The sequence below is a fragment of the Hetaerina americana genome, unplaced genomic scaffold (assembly GCF_022747635.1).
Source record: "Hetaerina americana unplaced genomic scaffold, ioHetAmer1.1.p SCAF_9, whole genome shotgun sequence".
NCBI classification, from domain to species: Eukaryota; Metazoa; Arthropoda; class Insecta; order Odonata; family Calopterygidae; genus Hetaerina; species Hetaerina americana.
In genome coordinates, this window is record NW_027287538.1 from 71,928,273 (window position 1) to 71,951,742 (window position 23,470).

The 23,470-nt window shown below is 42.7% G+C and overlaps 1 protein-coding gene across 1 annotated transcript in view; it reads left to right on the top strand.

Moving 5' to 3' along the window:
- Positions 1–10,986: 10,986 nt before the first annotated feature.
- The window catches only part of LOC139698611 (lutropin-choriogonadotropic hormone receptor-like), a 159,272-nt gene continuing 146,788 nt past the window's right edge, over positions 10,987–23,470 (top strand). The window contains exons 1-3 of the mRNA XM_071597454.1: positions 10,987–11,022; positions 11,506–11,954; positions 17,920–17,994. Coding sequence (XP_071453555.1) covers positions 10,987–11,022; positions 11,506–11,954; positions 17,920–17,994 — 560 coding nt within the window. The remainder of the gene's footprint in view (positions 11,023–11,505; positions 11,955–17,919; positions 17,995–23,470) is intronic.

The following is a 23,470-nucleotide window of genomic DNA, read 5'->3' on the forward strand; positions in this document are numbered from 1 at the left end:
TGATTTTTGAGGATGGGGAACAGGTCTCTGGATGAATTTGAGGGACTGAATGCCAGAGAGCAGGTAGTACAGATTGAAAGAGGGTGGGAGCCTGTGGTTGAGGCTTGATGGTGTAGGATTGTTTGGGGATTTTTTTAGTGAGAAGAGAATCTGGGTACCCTCGTTGGAGGAGGGAGTGGTGAAGGTTGTTGAGTTGTTTGTTAAGGGATTCGGGATGGTTGCCAACACGGTGCCCGCGGATGGAGAAGGAGCAAGGGAGGGAGCGCTTGGTATGGGAGCGGTGGTAACTACTGTAATGGAGATATTGTTGTTTATTTGTTGGTTTAGTGTGGATAGAGGTCAGAAATTTGTTATTGATTAGGGAAGTGATGACGTCGAGGAAGGTGATCTGCGAGGATATGTCGACGTCCAGCCATTCAGATGAGGAAATAGAGGAAGTATACGAACAACTGAAAGAGATTGTAGGAACAGTAAAAAGGAAGGAAACCTCATAGTCATGGGAGATTGGAACGCTGTGGTAGGCGAAGGGCGAGAGGGAAGTAGCGTGGGATGCTGGGGATTGGTAAAACGAAACGCCTTGGGAGAGAGACTGATAAAATCCTGCAACGAGAAAAACATGATAGTGGTAAATGCCATTTTCGATCAACATCCGAGAAGAAGATACACATGGAAGATGCCTGGAGACGAAGCACGATACCAAATTGACTACATCCTTGTCAGGATACAAAAATCAAGTTAGGAGGTATGAGGGCTACCCCAGGATATAGTGATCACAACCTGGTGACAGCAGACTGCAATAACAGAAGATGAAGAAAGAGACACAACAGCCCAGATTGAACCCAATGATATTGGAAGAAAAGAACGCAAGGTAAAAGTTCACCGCGGCCGTCGAAAGGGAAATAGATGGAACTACTGAAAATACCAGCACTGACGGTCGATGGAAAGAAATGAAGAATGGCAATAGAAATGGAAAATGACGATGGAAATTAATGACAAAATGAATAAGGGAAATAGCGAGATGGCTTATAAGCTAGTGAAGAGGCAATTCGGGGAAAGAAAAACAAAATCGCAAAACATCCGAGCCGCTAATGGAAATATACTAAGAGATGATGACGATATTGGTAATTAATGGAAAGAATACATTGAAATACTCTATCAAGCTCCCAAACCGCTAGAAGATGGCTTAATTAAAGATGAAAGCATGATAGTTAAAGACGATCGGGGTCCGCAGATATTAAGAAGCGGATTCGAGACAGCCGAAGCAGACCTGAGAGACAACAAGGCACCAGGAGTTGACAAAATAAACGGAGAAATAGTGAAGGTACTCGGGGTAAAAGCGAAGGATGACCTCTATGGAATAATCAAAGATAACTACGACAGCGGACAGATGCCAGAAGACTTCGAGAAAAGTATAATGATTGCAATCCCGAAGAAACCGAAAACAGATAAATGCGAAGAACACATAGTAACATTGAGCCTGGTGACTGAAGCATCAAAAATCCCTGCTCGGATAATTAACCGAAGAATAGAAGGAAGGATAGAAGGAAACCTCGCAGAAAACCAAGTCGGATTCAGGAAAAACCGAGGAGAAAAAGAGGCAATTCTCAGATTGAGAGTTCTGGCCGAGAAAATTGGAACTCTTGACTCCTTTGTTTCTCATTTTTTCGGCCAGAACTCTTTTTCATTCAGAAAACTTTCCATGAGTAACCGTTTGAGAGAATTGTTTGGCCTATGAGGGAACCAAGGCATCTCCGTTTTAAGGGGAATAAAGATTGAAGAGAAATATGATGTTTATGGAATTCGGGTCATCACAATCAGGACGACAAAGAATATAAGGAGAATTTGTCGATATCCTGCTCTGTCCTGTATTTTATTTTAAAAAATTAATAGACCCTCATTTTTCACAGTTCTACAGAATAATTTGAATATATGTATCCTGTTATTCGATATTGTTGCATGTAAGTACCTTCCTACGAGGGTAATCCCAGAAGTACCAACCCAACAAAGAAAACACAAACATTTTGGAAAAAAGTGTATTTATTTTTCATAAGAATCTCCTTTCAGCTATGTACACTTTTCCCAGCGATGCTCAATAATTTCGAGATCCTTTTTATAGTAAGAACTGCGTTCCTCCTCAAAAGAACCATTGACTGCCGACATCACTTCTTAACAATTGGGAAATCTTTGACCACCGAGCCATTTTTTCAAGTTTGCAAACAGAAAATAATCCGAGAGGGCTAAATCTACCGAATAGGGTGCATGAGGTAGCAATTCAAACTTTAATTCATGAATTTTGTCCATGGTAACGACGGATTAGTGAACTGGTGCATTGTCTTGATGAAGCAACACTTTCTTCTTAGTCGAATGCGGGCGCTTTTGATTGATTTCTTCACCCACCCGTTGATATTTTTTTCTTTTATAAGAGTGTTAATAAAAATTATCCCACGCACATCCCAAAAATCCGACGCCATTACCTTGCCTGCAGACGAAACGGTCTTCGCCTTCTTTGGGCAACCACCCTTGTGAATCCTTTGTTTTGATTTTTTATTTTGTCTGGGATGTGAAATAATGGATCCATGTTTCATCCATTATCTTGAAACGGCGCAAAAATTCTGCTTTGTTGCTGTGAAACTTTGCTAAACACTCAATTGAAACATCTTCACGACTCTGGTTTTGCTCGATTGTGAGCAAACGCGTCACTCATATTGCACACAGCTTTCCCATGCCCAAATTTTCAGTAAATATGCGATGTACCGCATTTTTTGAAATTCCTACTATATCTCCTAGCTGGCACACTTTCAGTCGACGATCATCTAGTATCACTTTGTGGATTTCCTTCAGTGTTTCTAGAGTCGTCACCTCATTTGGTCGACCAATGCGATGCTCGTCTTGACAGCTCGTACGGCCTCGTTTAAACTCTGCTGCCCAATATTTTACTATTGTAAACGGAGGAGCAGACTCACCCGGAGTAGAATCCAATTCAGATTTTATATTGGTTGGGCTGAGGGATTTCAAATAAATGTATTGTATCACATTACGATGACCAATTTTCTCCATTTTCACAAATTCACTGAAAAAGTTTACCATCGATGGCTGGCAAACAAATACTAAACAACGTGACGTCTTCAAACTTGAGGCTTATGCTTTATAGATTGCATACTTTATAATACGGTGATATTTTTTAAACAACTACTGCCATCTCTAGGTCAGGCGGGTTACTTCTGGGACCACCTTCGCATGTGCGATTACATTTTTTTGAGCGCATGATCAAACTAATATTTGTGTAGAGGTGATGTGCTAGGGATTGTTCATGCATTGCTGGAGATATACCACCCCCCGCCACATACCCTAGCGGCGGCTTGCGGGGTACTATGTTGACGCAGATTCAGGGAGTGGGCTTCTTAATGTACACAGGATGGATAACTACGGAAACGAGGATATAGTTGCTTGCTTGTGAATTAAATATGGACTGAGGTGTGGCACTTTCTGTTGATGGGGGGTGGGTGAGTATGTTACGCGTCAGAGGAGAAGGAAGCAGAAGACGTGTTACTGAGGAAAGGTACGAATAGTCGAAGGGAGTCCATACCGACTGTCGAGATGCGGATTTGGCGGAAAAGATTGAAGGAAATAAGTTGGGCAAAGAGGAAGACAAGCACTAAAGTTTTAAATGGGGTGAGCGAAGAAAGCTTTCCCTTCCATCCCACGTATTTCTCCGTGGGGCGGACGCCCCACGCTGTCCGCTGCCCACTGCGGTAAGTCTTATTCCCTACCTGTGACTTTAGGGACGGTGACAATAAGTTGCACGTCCATGTGATAGTAGAATTTTACCTTCATACTTTCCAGTTCTATCCTGTTGTGGTGGAGGTCTGTGGTGTAATGGTTGTGGTTCATTTTAATTCCCTTTTTTCGCATAACAAGTAAATTATTCAATGGATGAAATTAACACTTATTTTAATTATGACTTCCTACAGAATGTATACATATTATTTCATAGTTTTTCACTGACTATTTTTCCCTTACTCTCCCATATCCTCCCTTATCATTTGCCATTCCCACCTGGGGACTTGCACCACCTGCCACTCACTTTTTCGTTGGATCGCGGGGTGTTTGTTAAAATGTAGATGTCGGAAGAATGCTCCCGGGGGTAATCTGGAAAAGGAGGAGAAAGTGGATGGAGAAAATATGGAGACGTAAGCAAACGGAAGTGGAAGGGAAAGAACAGTATTTTTGGACCTGGTAAGACGGCCAACACAAGTTAAGGAGGAACGACAAAAGAAATGACGAAGAAAGAGGAAGTTATCGAGATAAAAGTGGTCGCGCTAGTCGTTATCGACCGTCCAGTACTTACACTTACTTATGTAGACTACCTTACCTTAACTGAATGCAAGAATAAATTAATATCGAGCCGTGAAAGGCTAGTCATAGAATATCGAGCCGTGAAAGAATAGTCATCTAAACAAGTAACAAGGTTAGGGGTTGAGGGCAGGAGTGCGAAGATGAAATTTTGTCTGAGGAGAGCGAGGTATTGATTGGCGTTGGGAGGACTACTCTGTCTGCTTCCCTCCTCACCTGGGGATGACTACACCTCCGGTCCCCGCACACGTGGCTATCCCTAGAGACAACCTCATCGATTTTTCTAGATTTTAAGAAAGCCTTCGACTAAGTACCTCATAGTAAATTACTCGCAAAGCTAGAAGCATATGGCATAGAGAAAAATATCCGGGGTTGAATGAAAGACTTTTTGAATGGTCGGGTTCAAAGGGTAGTGATGGATGAAGATAGCTCTAATGCAGTAGAAGTTACCTCAAGTGTTCCCCAGTCCCCAGTTACCCAGGAAGAGTCATCGGACCTCTTTTATTCCTACTTAGCGTTAACGACATTGACTTCGTAATCACTTGTAAGATAAGTTTATTTGCCGACGATGCAGTGGTTTACAATGGTACCCGTGATCCTGAGGACACAGCAGTTTTGTCAGATGACCTTAGTGCCATAAAACACTGGTGCGACACTTTGCAATCAAAATTAAACTTAAAAAAGTGCGTAGTCATGAATTTTTGGAAAAAGAGCAATTCCCATACGAACGCCTACTGTATTGAGAACACCGAAATAGAATGTGTAGGCTCATTTAAATACCTAGGAGTTACCCTCACTCACGATCTCTCCTGGGTGAGAACTGTTATCTGTCGCTGGTTAGGCCTCATTTGTAATATTTTTTCGGTGGTAAATTGCTTTAAAAGATCAACGGGATTTGCTTACAAATTAGCTGGAGTTGACCTAGAAGTAGTTGATAAGGTAAAATACCTAGGTGTTACATTCACAAAAGACTTAACTTGGGGGACTCACATACGTAAAGTCTGCGGTCAATCATATAAAAAATTGGGATTTATTAGACGCATTGTCGGCAAAATTGACTCGAAGGTCAAGGAACGTTGTTACCACGCTCTTGTAAGGCCTCATTTAGAATACGCATGTAGCGTGTGGGATCCGAGTGAAAAAGGCCTCATTCGGGAAATTGAGAAGGTTCAACGCCGGGCAGCCCGTTTTGTAAAAAATTGGCGGTGGTTTGCATGGTATACATAAATAAATAAAATAAATAAAAAGGTAGAAGATATTGGCCTACTTGTGCGCGTTGCTTGTGCTGAAGAAGGAACATAAAGCTAAGTTTGACAGGCATTTAACATGTGGTGCATTTGACAATTTGTCAGTGTATTTTCCATAACTTTCATGGACTGATTATTTTCGTTCTTTGATATTTTTCAAAAACATTTTTTGTTCGTGCACATTTTCAAAAAATTCTTCATAATTGATTTTCTAAAAGTCCTTGGTTTTTTCCACTCATGGAGAATGCTTTTGAATTATGTTTTTCGAACCGCTAATAATTTCAAGGACGAATTATAAAAACAATTAGAAGAACTGGTTTAATTAATTCAAATCCAGACCCTCCTCATGAGATTTCCATCAATTCTTTCGTCGATACCTGACTATCTTAAGTTGCCGTACATTTACCGCTTAAAAGTGTCTTTCCATCGAGAAGATTGCTCTGAACTTAAGAGGCCACTTATAATTGCGTTCCGGCGCCCACGTGGTTTCAGGAGTGGTGGGTTGGGTAAGGCCACCACTTGCCCTCCCACCCTCCGCTCGCAGCCGAAAGGGCATCTTGTCATGTGCACTCGGCCCGCAGCGGCCACTGGCGCCAGACGGGCTCGGCGCCGCGTCCGTCAGCGCCAGGCGACCCTCATCAATGGTGTACATATATCTGCCCTGTCTGCGGCGGACGCCAAACGAATGATCATCCACCCTCAGCGCGCGCGCCGTCAAATCGACGGGTCCCCACACAAACTCGCAAAGTTGCACAACCTTGATTTGCGGCATTCGACAAGAGCCGTCACCTTCACTTCATCCGGGACTGTTCGCGTTTTGGATATGAAAAATAATGACTGGCTAAATGTTGTTTATGGCACTACACCGATGATCAATGCGGTGGATTACGATAGATATTAATTTATCATAGCCATTATGATACGATATACTACACGTTCGTAAGGACCAAACTTCACTACGGTTCCAAACGCGATTTTTTAAAAAGAAATTGGGATTATTTATGTTTTATGGAGCATTATATTTGATTTTCAAATAATCAAATACAAGAACATTTACGCGATTACAAATGCAAGTTATTTATTTTAAATCGCTCACTCTCTGCTCATTGTAAAAACTGGAATGCGAAACATGAAATGCCAATTTAGACGCGGCGGAATATCTTAAAATTTATTTCTTCAAAATGTAATACCTGCGGATCGAATTGCTTTTGATGCATAGAGTTTTGCATTGATACGATTACAAATATTAAGTTATTTGTGTTCCTCCGCCTAAAGTTATTTAATTAGCAATTATAATTTACTTTTGGATGTTTTAATCCATTAATATTAACGTTTCGGTGCTGATTACCCGAAAGAGTCATCGCCGCCATCTTTAGGAAAGATTTAGGCAATATATGTCGCTCAGAGTGCCATTTTTCTAATATATTTGATACATTGATATTTTAGCATCATGTAAGCCACCGCTAGGGTACGTGAGAGGGGGTGAATACACGCATAAGATTTAATTTTGACCAAAATATTTTTCCCCCTCGTACGGTCGGACTTCGTTATTCTCATCCCTAATCGTTCGGGGAAAAAAATGACATCTTAAATCTATCTGTTCTACACTTGATCTCTCTAATTTTACTGAGATGATGTCTCCTACTGTGGTGCGGTGGGGGTAATAATACATTTTTCACGTCACTAATTAAGAGACGTCCTTCCAATTTATGCTAGAGATTAATCTGTAGTTTAACCTTCGCCCCGTGAGTGATTCCCAGAATATCATTCAAACGAAATTCATTCATTCATGGTGCGAACATTTCTGAGTATCTGGACCAAGCGGCCGCGTAGCCGCAGCCATCTTTAATGGAGAGCTTCACGCTCGTCGTAAGTCAATTTAGCGGCCACTATGGACGTGGTGAACACCCAAACTTTCGGAACCCGAGTTCGAGGCTACGCAGACAGACAGTGGTTTGTCGAATTCCGCTGCATCAAGCATTGAGCTGGTATCACTTTTCGTTGATTATTTATGGAGAGAGATTTAAAAAAAATTGTATCATTAAAATGTTTCTGCAAAAACAAACACGGGCATAGGTTTCGGAAAAATGTACCTAGGATTTGAGTTCTTTGTGGATTGAGAAGGATAAATCGATTAATATTAAATTGTACTCAATGCACCAAACATGTGTTTGCTTACATGAAATTAAAACTCACCTTCCCAATTTTACGAGGGACTGCTTTTAATTTCGTTATTAAGTTTTTATCGGCAACAGACCAGTAACAAGTGCATTCATTTACAGGTATATCATGAGGCGATCGCAACATTAACACGGCTATCTCAGAAATTATATCATTCCGTGCCCTCTGTCATAATATAATACGAGGGTTGCTTTTATTATAGGGAGCTTTCTTAAGTTTTCTTATTAGGGACTATAGGAGTTGACTTAACTTAACATTCATAGCCAATAGCTCGCACGTCTTCTTTCTTCATTTCCTTGTATCGTAAGAGGCCTTTGGACTTTCAACAGTGTATTTAAAAACGGAGGGGGATGGTACGTTTACGCCCAGATTCGAATCCCGGAGGAGGCAGGTACCTTTCAGTGGTATCCTGATCCCTACTTGAGGTGCTTTATGGAGGGCACTTTGAGTAAGCACGCCGTCCGTCGGATGGGACGTTAAACTGCGGACCCCTTGGCGCCTTTCGTTAAGAGTAGTCTAAAACGACGACACCGGGTTTCTCTGCACCCTTCATCCTTTCCCATCCATCCCTAATGACGCAAATTACCTCAGCTGTCCCTTCGCATCCCCTAAAACTAAAACTATCCAAAAAGCATGCGTTGTTTTTTTAATTTTGATATTTTCTCACTTTTATGCTTTTTCGTCATTTGATAGGCGATTTTTAAAATGCCATTGAGCTTACATTAATTCCCTTTCTCCCTCCCTGATTCATTTGAGGATAGAGACATTGCTATCCTTAGATAAGTCGGAAGTTTCCTCTTCTCAATTTCAGGAATCTCCATGCATCATGGCGGAGACAATTTTAGTACATTCAGATTTGCATTTAAAAGGCCGTGCCCCAAACGGGTCCTCACGGGAGAGTGAGTGAGGTGGGCCTCCGATTCGTCGTGGGGATTTAATATCCTGGAAAACACTCCCTCCACACGGGCCCTCCTCGACCGACCCCCACTCCTTTCCTCCCATTATGTGAGGTCGGTCAGCAAGAGCTTCAGGCGCGCCTCCCTCCTTCCCCTCTGCCCCCGAGGACGGGGAGAGAGGTTGCTGCGGCCGCGGAGTGATCGCAAATCCCGCAAGACGTTCGGGATGGAATACACTCCGGAAGCCATGAATGAGTGGGACAGCATCCCAATTTTTTTCCAGGCATTATCGTAGTTAACGCTGTCTTCAACTATCTCGCCTTTTTCTAATTTTTAAGAATATGCAGTTGGTTTTCTTTAAAATTTCCCCGTAGCAGCACTATATTGATCTAGGGTTCTCTAAATATCCGTATGACATTTTTGCGGCAAAATATTTGACTTTATCAGCCATAGTTAGCACTGAAACCTCTATTTAATTATTCATACCCGGGTTATCACTTCTTCCCCTCCGAAATTTCAAAACTGCCCATTTGTTCATGTTCAGTTCTTCGAGTAATCCCCATTCCTAGTACCAATTCGATATTGTGTCTAAGTCTCTAGAGAGTAGCTTGCAATCTGATGGGCCCCTTATCTCCCCGTATACCACCGTGTTGTCTGCAAATAATCTAAGGTTGTTACCAAAGCGTGAGCTTCAAGTCATTAATTTATATCAAGAATAGTAGCGGCCCTAATACGCTTCCCTGAGGAACGCCCGAAGTTATATCTACCTCCGTTGAGCACATCCCATCGATGACTACTATTTGTTTGCGATTTGACAAGAAGTCTCTAACCCAATTTTTCACTTTCTCATCAATACTAACAGAGTTTAAGTTTGTGTAACAGTTTTTTGTGCGGTACTTTGTCGAAGGCTTTCTTGAAATCCAAAAATACTGCATCCACTCGTGTGTTTTTTTCCCTCAATCAGAGTATATTGTGAATAAAAATACCCAGTTGGGTTTTTTCTTCCTGATGGTTAGAAAGTTTTATAAGCTGAATTAAGTTAGATACATTTCAGTTTTCGATCTTTTGGCAAAGAATGACCAGCAAAACATACGATATTAGTGTAAAATGTCTTCATAAATGTAAAACTATGTATTTCCTATACGTTGCGGGTGGCATTCTTGTTTGCTCTAACCACATTCTTACTCTTCCATATTGTGCGTGGTAAGAATGAATCCTTGAGTCTGCTAGTTCAGGTGTCTATTTCTCAGAATTTTATATACATGGCCCAAGCGACCAAAGCATGTTAGAATGCGGAAATTCGACGATGCATTATATTCATTCACTACGTGAGCTGGGATGGGAACCCTAGGGTATGCGAAGACTCAGAGCAAGATCAAACCTATTGAAAAGATACCAAGAGTGAGGTTTTATCGACATAGAAGATATACGAGGGTATGCTGAAAAGAAATGCACACATGCTTGTAGACCACAAGCAAAATGACCTTCAGAAGCACTCCTTGTGGCATGTGGAAGTAACATTCCCCCTCAACACGCATGCGCGGGTTTGAGGTCGTTTCACTCATCCAGTGTATTTCGAGAAGCGGAATTATAGAGACGTATTCTAGTGCTATGTCATAGTGCCTAGTGCCTACTGCGTTAGCATAGCACTAGAAGACGTCTCTATACTTCCGCTTCTCGAAATGCACTGGATGAATGAAACGACCTCAAACCTGCGCGTGCGTGTTGAGGGGGAATGTTACTTCCACATAGCAACAGGAGTGCTTCTGAAGGTTATTTTATTTGTGGTCTACAAGGATGTGTGCATTAGTGTTCAGCCTACCCTCTTGGCTATATCCTCCCAATTACATGAGAAAGGCAGAAACAATTCACAATATAAGAGAGATGGACTTGCCGAACGGTTGGATTCGAGTATTTGATTTACCCTCGCAACAATCGCGACAGTGACTCAAGGGTGAAATACTAAGGAGGAAACGGATAGTAAGTGGCGGAAATGGTTAGGCACATGCGAGTAACATTCCCTCACAACTCACTTCATCTCTGGCGTCCTAACTAACGCCCCCCGCCACGCGCCCTTGGGCTGGGTGGTGGGGCGTCGCGTAAATGAATAAATATGAAGATCTTAATTCATTTTTGATTTGCCCATGCTGCATGAGTAAAATACCATCTGGTAAATAATGATCGCGTTTCGGGTGAGCCCGTCCTTTATAATTGGTTGAGTATGTCCTTATTCGTCTTCACAGTGTAGTGTCAGTGGAGTAGTTACCAACAGTATAATATTCGTAACGTGCGCAACGGCTGCGCCAAGAATGGCGACCGTTGGCCTCCTTGTGAGCACCGCTATGGTGCGTCCCCTAGTGTCATCAGTACGCTAAAGTACGTGGGGTTGAAGTAGAAAGCCTGGCTGGATCTAACAACCCCTGCCACGCATCCTTATGACGGACTGCAGGGTACGATATAGACATATAGATAGCATTTTATTTTTTCAATAAAATATAAAAGTTTAAATGGCTCCTTTATATTTATTTTCATCGATTTCAAGTAATGAAAATATTCCTTTGTGATTTTTAGCAACCTAATGTTTCAGCATTCACCAGTGGGGTGGGCTTGGAAGAGTATGCACACCACTGATTGGTGAAGCACCATTTCGTGCCCTGAGTTGGCCATATTAGTTTTATTTAGCACCCTGCGAGCCACCACTAGGGTGTGTGGCAAGGGGTGATATTGTTTGACCATGCACCGAAGTAGAGCGCGCACTATGAGGCGTAACGCACGCTTCCGTCGGCGTCGCCATTGGAGACTGGATTGACTCTTCCGTTGCCCCGCAGGTGATGTTCCGCTGCCGGCCAGACCGCACGCCATCCGCCAGCCGGCCCCGTTGCCCCGCGCCGCTGTTGCTGCTCGCGCTGCTGCTTCCGCTGCCCCTGGCAGCCGGCCCTGACGACGGCCGCCCGCAGAGTGCCGGCTCGGAGGGAGTGTCGGGGCCCGGGTGGTGGGGTCAGGGCGAGGACCGGGAAGAGGGGGAGATGGAAGGGTGGTGGGGAGGGGCGGGCGGCAGGACCGGCGGCTCCCATGGCCGCCCAGGGTCGCCCACCCCCGTCGGCTGCTGCTGCTGCGAGTGCTGGAACACGACGGGTGACGAGGCTCCCCCTCCGCCCCCTCCCGAGGGCGGCCCTCGCCCGCCGGGGACAAACGAGGGCCTGGAGGTGGAGTGCCGCTGTTCAGGGGACGCCCTGCGACTTCTTCCCGCGGACCTCGACCCCTTGCTCCGCACCCTGTGAGTGACCTGTATGCGTGCTTCGGTGACATTTGACCTCTGTGGCCATTCCAAGGGTAACCGACGGGCGATAAGGCGGCACCCTTTCAACCATTGTCTGTTCCCTTCCCCAATTGAATCGCACCCGTAATAGAGGGCCATTCACATGGCTTTGTACATTAGGAAATTCGCAAAGCAAATAGAAGGGCTCAAAGGCTCCAATATCACGCACAAAATAATTGAAAAAATACTGAGTGGGTGCTGTCCAATATGTGCATTTAATGTACTTTCAATAACTGCTTTCAATAATGCATTCCATGCATCGAATTAACAAATCAAGCGTATGGATCATTCGACAGTATTCATCTTAGCCAAATCTGCCTTTCCTAAATTGGTCCAAACGCCATAAAATTTGTTATTTTTTTCATTTATGTCCTTTGATATCCTTTGTTTTCGTTACCTTAACATATTCTCAATAATACAAAAATATTTTGTGCTAATATTTCCGCTAGAAAGAAAGTTCTCCCTCTTTGTCTGTTCAACCTATTTTTAAGTGCCCTGTTAAATGTTCACCTCAGTCCTTCTCTCATTTCTCGTCACTTCCTCTGAATTCCGTTATTCCACCTTCACCATCATCTCTCCTTTAATACAGGGATTCGTCAGCACTCTAAATGAATGTCCAGACCAACATATATTAGTAATAATAGTATTTCCCCTTCTTACTTTCTAGTTCTGCATGACCTGTCTTGGCATGGTGGAGATCTTGGTTAAATTTCTCGCCCTTCTTTTTCGTATAACAAAGAACATATTTATTGGGTGAAATTTACACTTTTTTGAATTGTCTTCCTCCAGCATGTGTATAAATTTACACCTTATATTAAAATCTTGTATTTGAGGTTTTTTTAATGTATATTTGGTCTTCTACCCCTTCCTCTAGGAAATCATCCCTTACCCACACCACTTGGTGCTTGCACCCCCTGTCACACGCCTATTTGGTGAATCGCGAGGTATTTATGTAGATGTGTATAAAGTACCCCGCAAGCTGCCGCAAGGATGTAGGGCAGGGGGTGTTAGGCCACTCGCTTTCCAAATCTACTCCCACGTTGGCACTGAAAGGGCACGTGGAGAGGGAGGTATATTATGGTATGAAAGGGGGTATACCATGAAGACTATTGGTATAATAGAAGCATGTGTCATAGATAGCAAGAAATAGTGAGCTCTACGGCCTCTCAATTAAATAAGAATTGGGAAAGAAAACTCCAATGGCCGTAAAAATTAAGTAATTGATAACAATACCCAAGGCTGTATTAAAGGCTTTTTGAATGATTACGCTCAAAAGGTGGTTAAAGATGCTATTAGCTTCGATGCAGTCTCAGCCACATCAAGGAGCTGTCATCGATTCACTTTAATTCCTCCGTCACGCTAAGGATGTTAACCTTTTGACTTATCCTTAGATAACCTCATTTGCCGATGACTTGACTGAGTGGTTTACAGAGAGGTTCCTAATTCTGGTGTTAATATGTTCATTAGTAGATACCCTTAATGCAATAGAGCGGTACATGGGGATTAAAATTTTCCTTAAAGAAATGTTCTCCCTACCATAACCATTCCCTCCATCCATTCATCCCCACTCAAAGTTCCCCCATCATCCCCCACCACCTAACATATCCCTTCTGCTTTACAAGCAATTCCCTGTTTAGATCTACCTTGTAATTTTCTTCATGTTTTAAAGTGACAGGTGTTACAATCTTTTGTTTGTCTTCTTCCTAAATGCAAGCAAAGGATGCTCGATTGCACCCCATGTATGTACATTTCAGAGCTGAATGAACCACCTTTGACATCAACGATAAAAGGTAACACTTTTCGCAACTACTAATGGCTTGCGTGGCAATTGGCTGCAATATCGGCTCCACAGTCAGTTTTTCCAATTCGTTACACTCCACGCTCGTGGCCAATAAAAGCCGCCAAGTTTTATTTGAAAATATTGGTGTCAAATCTCCTGGTTATAAAATATGCCTCTCAATTATTTTTGCTACTAATTGACGGAATCATTTATCAGATGGTTCCTTGTGGGTTAGCGTAAGTAGTAAGATTGCATAGCCATGGTGGGGGGGGGTCCCTAATGCAGAAATTAAAATGTGATACCACCTTCCAATTTGGGGAAAGCAGTAAAATGAATCTCAGTCCGTAATTGAATCTTTCTCCTCATCTCAGAGACAAGCCTTGGGATGTGACGTGCCTGGGTGGTTCCTCCTCCCCCCCCACCTTCTCGCTCGCTCGCTCTCTCTCTCCATGGAGATTAATATGGATGAGGTCGCGCGGCCCTTAATAGGCTTTCGCAGGGCCCATTACGACTCCCAGTCTGCCCCGGCGCCCGCGCCTTTGACCCTGGCGCATAAGAGACATCCGTCCACCAACCCTTCTCTCCTCCAGGGTCCTTAGCTGGAAACCCCTTAGCTCAGGGAAACTCCCCTTTGTCGCCAATCTCACCCCTAATTTCCTTCTCCGCGATTTATCCCGACCTGTCTCCCGCGCGGCCCCTTAGACACATTGTAAGAATCCATTTTAAAGTATTGAAATGACTTCTTCTCGCTGAGATAAAATGTGTACGTTATTAAAAAATGTGAGTCCTCATAAAATGTGTTACTCTGCAGAAAGTTGGTGTTGGCGGAGTTGCTTTTTGCCTTGGTTGACTAATAATTCGAATTAAATCTATGCGCTCGATTCCAAAACTTCTCAATTATATGAATCCTCCTCGATAAAACATAGAGTTTAAAGTAGTTTGGTCGTAAGAAAAGAGGATAAGCATAGATAAACATGGATATATAGCGTACATAAATGAGATAAACAGAAGGGGAAACAAGCGATTAGGCTCTTGGCGTGGCAGGGAAGGAGAGACATTGCTGTTGGGGCATTAGGGGACTGGACAAGTCGACGTAGGAGATATTGAGAGGCATTGGGATGTCATGGGGGTGGGTTGGGCGAGAAATAGGAGGAGGGGGAATACTGGGAGGGCGATGTGCTGGAAGGAGGAACGGAGAATAGACATTTTGAATGGACAAATTCCAAAGAAACTGCGGGAGATGCCGCAACAGTAACTTTTAACGGAGTCATCCGCTAATGTGCATTTTAATGCAACAATTTCAGAGCGTAAAAATCATTCGCCTTGACTGGGACTCGAACCCAGATCCCTCAATATCCGGTCGAGTGCTTTAAAAGCCCCAAAATTTCAGAGTTTAAGAGGACGCCTCGGTAGCTTAAGTGGCTAAAGCACTCGACCGGATATTGAGGGATCTGGGTTCGAGTCCCAGTCAAGGCGAATGATTTTTACGTTCTGAAATTGTTGCATTAAATTTTGAATGGAGTTGAGGGAGGTAGAAAGTATGCAGCACTAAAGAGTGAGTTATAACAAATTGTAAAGAGTTTAACGGTATTTTGTTACGTCATTTTGATCTTACAAGTACAGTCCATCAAAATCCTAGTACCTCAAGGTGAAAGGCATTTACTAAATAATCCCATAACTCTGCTGTAAAATTCAAGAGTGAAAGTTTTAACTATTTTTATCGGTGATCTGCAAAATTTCATATACTAACTTGATCAAAAAGTTCCCGGAATAACCACCGTGTGGCGCTCCCATCGTTCCGATTTGAGTTCTGTTTTTTTTTGTTAAATTGGTACATCTGTTGTTGATATTCCCTATAAATCTTAGTGTCATAACTTGACATTTGCAAAAGTTACGGTCGGTTTTCGGTATGTCCATCAGTCCTTCCTGCGATTTTTCCATTACTTCCTCTCGGCTGCTAAAACGCGTTCCCCGTAATGGTTTTTTAACTCGATTGAACAGAAAGAAGTCACAGGGAGCCAAATCAGGTGAATTCGGTGGCTGTTGGATGGTATTTGTTGCATTTTTCGTCAAAAAATTACGAATAATCATAGCACTGTGCGACGGTGCGTTATCATTGGTGCAAAATCCACGAGTTTTCTGCCCACATTTCTGGTCTCTTTCGGCGAATTGCTTCACGCAAACGTCTCATAACGCCCAAATAATACTCTTTGTTTACTGTCTGGCCTTCTGGCAAAAATTCATGATGCACTACACCGTTGTAATCCATGAAAACCGTCAGCATTGCCTTCTTTTTTGACTGAAAACGACGTGGTTTTTTTGGTCTCGGCTCATTTGGTGAACGCCATTCACTTGCCTGATGTCTGGATTGCGTGTCGTACTCATAAACCCACGTCTCGTCTCCAGTAATGATCCTTTTGATGAATGTGGGATCGGATTCAGCCTCGCAAATCATGTCTTTTGCGACGTCAACACGGTCTCTTTTTTGCATGAAATTGAGGTCTTTCGGCACCAACTTTGCTGCTACACGACGGAAACCCAAATCATTAACCACAATGTCTTGGGCGGATCCATAGGCAATGTTCAAGTCCTCCGCTATTTCTCTGATGGTTAATTTGCGGTTATTGACCAACATTTCTTTTACTTTATCAATTTTTTCACCGACTTTCGATGTCGATGGTCTGCCACTGCGTTCATCATCTTCGATTGACTCACGACCACTTCTGAACCGCTCGTGCCACTGGTAAACGACCGTTTTTTTTAGAGAATCGTTGCCGAAACACTTTTCCAACATTTCCAACGTCCGTGCGCCACTAAATCCGTTTTTTACGCAAAATTTAATACAAGTTCGTTGTTGGAAATTTAAATCCATTTCTGAAATTGTAAAAAATCGCCAACACACACAGAGATAGATGTACTCTTGGCTACGTAACTTTTGCAAATGTCAAGTTATGACACTAAGATTTAAAGGGAATATCAACAACAGATGTACCAATTTAACAAAAAAAACAGAACTCAAATCGGAACGATGGGAGCGCCACACGGTGGTTATTCCGGGAACTTTTTGATCAAGGTAGTATTGTTTCGTTTGATTTAATGACTGCGTGGTAGCATAATTTCAACATGGAGCCCGTATCAACCATAATATGATTTTATTATGAGCAAGTTGGCTTATAGTTAACGAGCATTTCCAAAGTAAACCCATTTGTTTGTTAAAAATCCTTTCTAACTCTTAAATCCTCCAGAGTTACTCGGTTTTCAGGCGGATTACATCTACATGATACCCCACAAGCCGCCGCAAGGGCGTTTGGCAGGGGGGGTGTTAGATAACCCCCTGCATAACAGAATAAAACCTCATGCAAAACGAACAAATTCATGCATATTCACATCCGCAGAGGCGTAGATATTCATGGAAAATCCATTTTAAATGACACACATGTAAATACAAATACTAGCAACTAGCATACATCTGCATCTTACCCTGTAGGCCGTCATAGGGTAGTGTGGTAGACCCCCATTCATTTGAGTACTCATAGATTGGTGGTTAATGGAAATAAGAGAGTTCAATAGGTCGTTAGCCATGTGTTCAACTGCTTTAGTCCCACGAGGGGATTTGAAGCAGGTTGGATGTAAAAGCAACCCCTCCTAACTTTGTGATCTGAAGTTCCTCCCACCAATGTAATGTGGCGCTAGTAATAGCCCCTCATTGTTCGATTGAACCGGAGTAATTTGACCTAATCTGAAAGCTTCAATAGTTCATGAAACCTTCGCGTTTCCCCACCTTGGCCTTCCAATAACAATACTAATAATGTGACGTTCCTCCAATTAGCTTTCACGAAACGGGCTTTTTTTCCCTTTAATTTCCTGTTAGAAATTTCTAAATAGAATCCTTCTGTGAAGGGTCGCAATCACTCGACGCGTACGTATGTTCTATTTGAGGTCGACGTGGAATATGATCTCTCGAAGTGACCGAGCGTCGAATCGATCAATACGATATCGAATGCATCCTGATTCGGCGGCGGGAGACTCACTTACTCCGCTGGGGATGCGACTGAGTGGGGCATGTGCTCGAGGAAGAGTTTTATGCGGCATGAGTCTAGTTTCCTAAGTGTCATGCACTCAATGTGTTTTCTCTCTTCGCAGGACGATCGCACAGACGGCCATGGAGTCCTTGCACAGAGATTCCTTCAAAGCCTACAGGGAGAGCCTCCGAGACGTGTGAGTACACTCGCATCCAACTGTCGATATTAATATTTATAATATTTATTCATCCAAATGTTTTACTTGAGTATAATTTAGGATAGGTCTTATGAAAACATGGCATTAAGCAGGAAGAGCATAGATTGTATATAAGAGATTTCAAATTCAGTTCATTCAAAGTCAGCAGACACTTCCATAAAGTCCTGTATGTTATAGTAGGACTTCTCTGACTGAAAACTTTTAATTATCTTTTTAAATAATTCTCTAGAAGAGGAATATTTTATGCAAGATGGCAAGTGGGTGTAGACTGTAATGACTACGTTTAAGGGGGACCCTAACAATTGAGTGACAAACCATGAGCGCATCCCCTTTCTGTCGTGTGCTATGCTCATGTGTTTGACCTTTGGTCATACGTCCACTCCTGTCATCCATAATATACTGACACAAGTTTTAAATATACGAGCATTCGAGGGTTACAGTTTTGAACCCTTCGTATATGGTTTACATCTACACAATACCCTGCAAGCTGCCACAAGGGCGTGTTGCGGGGGAGTTAGGCCACCAACCTATTGAGTCTAAAATTGAAATACTTCTCAACGTATGCTTGATGAACTGCTGGTGAGAGAGACATTTAAAATTGTAATGGTGGCATGTTTCGAACCAAATGAAACAAATCTCTATTGTGTCCATAATGATGGGTTGAAGGAATATCCAGGAAGTAGTTCCTATTGGTAATAGCCGCTCGCCTGATAATGACCTCTTTTCAACCTAATTCCCCACACATTGCGAGACAATGTTAGCATTTGTAGTAGTTTTAGTACCCTGCAATTCACCTCCAGGGTATACAGCAGGGGGTGAATATACACCAGACTAATTTTGACCCGAATATTTTTACCCCTACCACGGTCGGACAACGTTATTCTGATCCCTTACCGTTCGTGGGATAAATGACATCTTAAATCTATATGTTCTACACTAAATCTCTCTAGTTTGACTGGCATGATCTCGCCAACCATTAGGACGATGGGGATAATAATGCATTTTCAACATAATTCTTAACGAGACATCCCTCCACTTTATACAAAGGATTTGATCTGTAATTTAATCTTCGCCCCGTGTGTGATTCCCAACATATCTCCTCTAATAATATTCTTCGACTTCACATACGTACGCTATGCCTTCCTTCGCGTCTTTAATAAATTCTCATCCTTTTCTCACTCCTATCCTGCCTTTCCAAATATCTATCCATTCGCGAATATGGCTTTCATACTCTTGAGTCCATGCCTAGGAGCGTCTCACATGAGATGTTTCTATTTCGGTCGCTCCGATATCCAGAATTCCTCGTTTACACCGTGACAACACTAACTTCCACCACTGTCGGTATTTTTCTCTTATTCACCGTCCTCTTCTATTTGTTGTTTTTCAACTAACCCGCGTTCATATATTGTCACGCACTAATACAAATTCTAATTGATATTTATTTCATTATTTGTAGTTTTAAAATTACAATAATAATCTTGCAATGTACGAGTTCTAAAAAGCTATTATTATAGACACATGGCTTGCTTGGGAAAAGACAATATTTCCGAGGCGTGAGATGCATCTCCAAATCCCCGCATAATACCCGAACCCCGCGTGAAGCGTTGGTATTTATTCGTAAATATGAAAGAAAATGTATATGCACATATGCATATACACGCGCGCCGTTGTCACACGCACGTGTTCCTATCTACATTTAGCAGTAATGAGTATGTTCGAGTAAAGATTTTAATTTTCTTTTATGAAATAGGAAAGAAAGTTGGCTGCTCGAATCCGTCGGTGAAGGTATCCTTTTTTTTCCTTATTTTTGTCCTGGCGGTCCAATCTGCTCCCTGCATATTGATAGCATTCTGACACCGATTTCTCGATAGTAAATATTCACCACCAATACCAAGTGTGATGCCTCATCCAGCAGCCCCTCAACACCCGAACCACCCCTAAACTTCCGCCGCAACGGAAGTGGCACGTCTCACCTCGAGGCCCTGACCCTCATATCCTACGCTACCTTACCCGCCACACCTGCGCTACGCTTCCTTTCCCTACCTCCCCTATTACCTAGGATAATTCAGTCTTCACTGGCCACTCCTCCCCTCTCAGTCATCCCTCCCTCCCTCCCTCACCCCCATATACTCCATCCAAAACCATATAATAATGGACATTTTCAGGAAACATTACATTTCTACCAAGGAAATTAATTGTGACATCGGAATCGATTGTAATGATGGAGGCTGGACAATGTTTAATTACCAGTAATTGAGATCATGATATTCCACAAAGCTAACAACGTTGTGAAAATCCTAATTTCCTAAAAATCCTAATGATTTCCATGTGAGGTTAGGAGCTGTTCAAAACGATTCCAGCTGTCGACGAACACACAGTACCTAAGTACGTAATACTTGGAGTAATACTTATACCTCACGAACCTTGATCCTCCGACTGGGTGACATTTGGAGGAAACATGATTTTGATGTATCTACATCTGCGTAATTCCCCGCAAGCCGCCGAAAGGGCATGTGGCGGGAATTTTCACCAGCTATACTTGCAAAATTATTATTCCACTACCAAGCCATCAGTTCGATCATGCACTCGGACAAAAATCTTTCCACGAAAGAAGCCACTTACATGAAAAAGTATTCAAAAACAGGATTATTCAAAAAAAAATATATTCAAATTATGCGGGAGTGATGTCATAAAGAGGGGTTGATTTAAAATGCATGCAGATATTGAAAAAATATATACAATGCCAATGTTAATTATCTCCTTCGCGCCTAAGATCATACATATTTTGATCTGTAATTGCTGGAGGAATAAACGACATTTTAAATCTATTTGCTGTATTACCTATCTCCCTCATTGTACGTACGTAATCTGATCTACCACAGCAAGTCGGGGTCTGAAATATGTCTTTAGCACCCTCGGATAAGTGGCCCCTATCCTTATTCTTCCGATAGAGTCGTGATACTGCTACATTCTTCATAACAACCTTTGACACGCCTAGCTGATCTACGTTGCACTCGATCTAGTTCAAAAACTAAGCCTAACTCGTGAGGATACATCGACCAGTAATTACTCTAAAGAAGGTCTGCTACACATCCCCCTGTCGGCTCGAAGGGTAAGAATTGAATAAATGTACCTTACTAGCTCGATAGAGGGTTTACTACAAGGTTTGTACACAAAGTATCGGTAGCAATTTTCCCCTGACGCGTGCGGAAAGTGCTGAATTCAGACAGTCGGTCGCAGTTTGCGCATGATAGCAGATCATAAGATGGCAGTGGACACACCATTATCACTGAAAATTTGACCATGCGGAAGGTCTGCGTCAAACTCGTCCCGAAGATCTTTGGACGGGCAAGTAAAAGAGCAGAGTCGAGTGTCTGCTTGCGAAGACCTTCTCCAACGGCATCGCGACGATTTCCCAGCCCCTTTACAGTCCCGACTTGCCACCATCCAGCAGAATAAATATTTCCTATCCCCAAAACTGAATTCCACCATCCATCAAAGGACACCACCATAGGACCATAAGTGCCATCAAAGAAGCTTGCTCGCGTACCCTTAATGGACCTTCCGCCTACCAGGGAGCCGGCTAGACGTGGAAAAGCCGCTCTGGCAAAAGTGAGTCGCAGCTCAAGGGGTGTACTTTGAATAAGTTTGAGACATTTTATAAATATCAGAAATAAATCTATTTTTCCGAAACTTTTCCCGATACTTCTTATACAAACCATGTTTATTCCAATGAAATGTTAAGGCGAGAAGTGTTCTTTGGCAATTATTTAAATCCATGAATATGCGTCGAGGGTTTGGGACCCTTTGCAGAATGTTTTTATTTTACATAATAAAATAGGGTATAGAGAAAAGAAGCAACCGTTTCTTGCAGAAAATTTAAATTAACGAACTTTGCAGCGTCGCTTTTGCATGATTCGATGGGAGACACGGAGATTTCGGGCGCGACTTATGTAAAGGTATAAACCACTTTAGTTTAACGCCGAAACGGAGAGGTTGCATACTTAATATGAACCCAATAATGTTATACTGATCGGTGAGCCATCACGGTCAAGAAAAGTTAAGAAAAATATTGACTGCAGAATCTATGAATGAATTTCTCCCCTTGCAACCGATCGGAGACACGCCAATGGGATATATCTATATATGACGATGAATTAATCGATAGTTATTGCTGTACCCTGAGGCCTAACATCCCCTGCCACTCTCCATAGGGGTGGTTTGGCATGTGGATGTGGCCTCGCTCTATCCATTCTAGGCTTCCAAGACACCAGGGGCACGCTGTCGTCGCCCCCCTTCCCGCCGTGATAGCGGGAGTGTGTGTGTGTGTCCGGGGCGCAACAGGTGGTGGTCCCTCCCCCCCACTAAGGGGTTGAGGCGGTGGGGATGGGGTGTTTGATGGTCTCCCACGCGCGAGAGTGCTTCTTCTCGTCGGGTTTGCGGATGGTATCGGTGCCGTGGTTCGATCCAGTATGTGTGTGTGCTTGTGTTCAACCTTGCATGCGAAACGGCAGCTGTGCCAAGACCTCATTTAAGAACCGATGAAAAGACACCGCAGAGAATTTAAGTTTCCCTTGTTTGCTGGAGAATCGGTAAAATCAACTTTTCTCTGCGTGTTTATATTATCCTTTGAGGATCGCCTGAAACCAGACTCGCTGTAGTGAAAGGGAACGGTATTTACAGACCACAACTTACTGTGGTAAATCAGATCACCAATGTAAAATCAGGGGAAAGATAGCCGAACGAATAGATTCAAAATTTCGTTTTTTTATCCTCGTACCATCAGAGATCAAAATAGACATGCCGGTAATCGATGGTGTCTGGCTCAACTTTGTGGAAGTTCATGCTCATTAAATGAAGGACACAATGTATTTTTTCACTGTTCTTTATTATGGTAATACTGGTTTCAACGATTAGGCGTCATCATCAGGTACCTAATGATGCATGAGTACTTAATGATTACGCCTAAGCGTTAAAACTAGTAGTACCAAAATAAAGAACGGTGGAAAAATAAATTGTGTTCTCCTGTTAATAGACATGACTGCAATCGGGTTGGAGATAATTAGAATTGGCAGTGGCTGTAATTTGTCAATATCCTGCATATTATTTTTTTATTTAAGTCGCCAATCTCCTAACAGTTCTACAACATAATTTGAATATGCATACGTATCCTGTTATTAAGTATTGTTGCATGTAAGTACATTATTTCGTGTGATTAACTTTGTTCCAGTGAATGATCACACTAATATGTATGCAGAGGTGACATAATTAGGATGGTGCATGAATGGCTGGTGGCCTTACACCACCCGCCACACACCCTTGCGGCGGCTTGCGGAGTGTTTCGTAGATGTAGATGTAAGGAGTGGGAAAGGAGAAGCTCTCCTTCAGCCGAAATGGAGGTTTCTAGCGCCACTGGGGGCATGGGGGGGGGGAAAGGTGGATGGAAATATGAAAC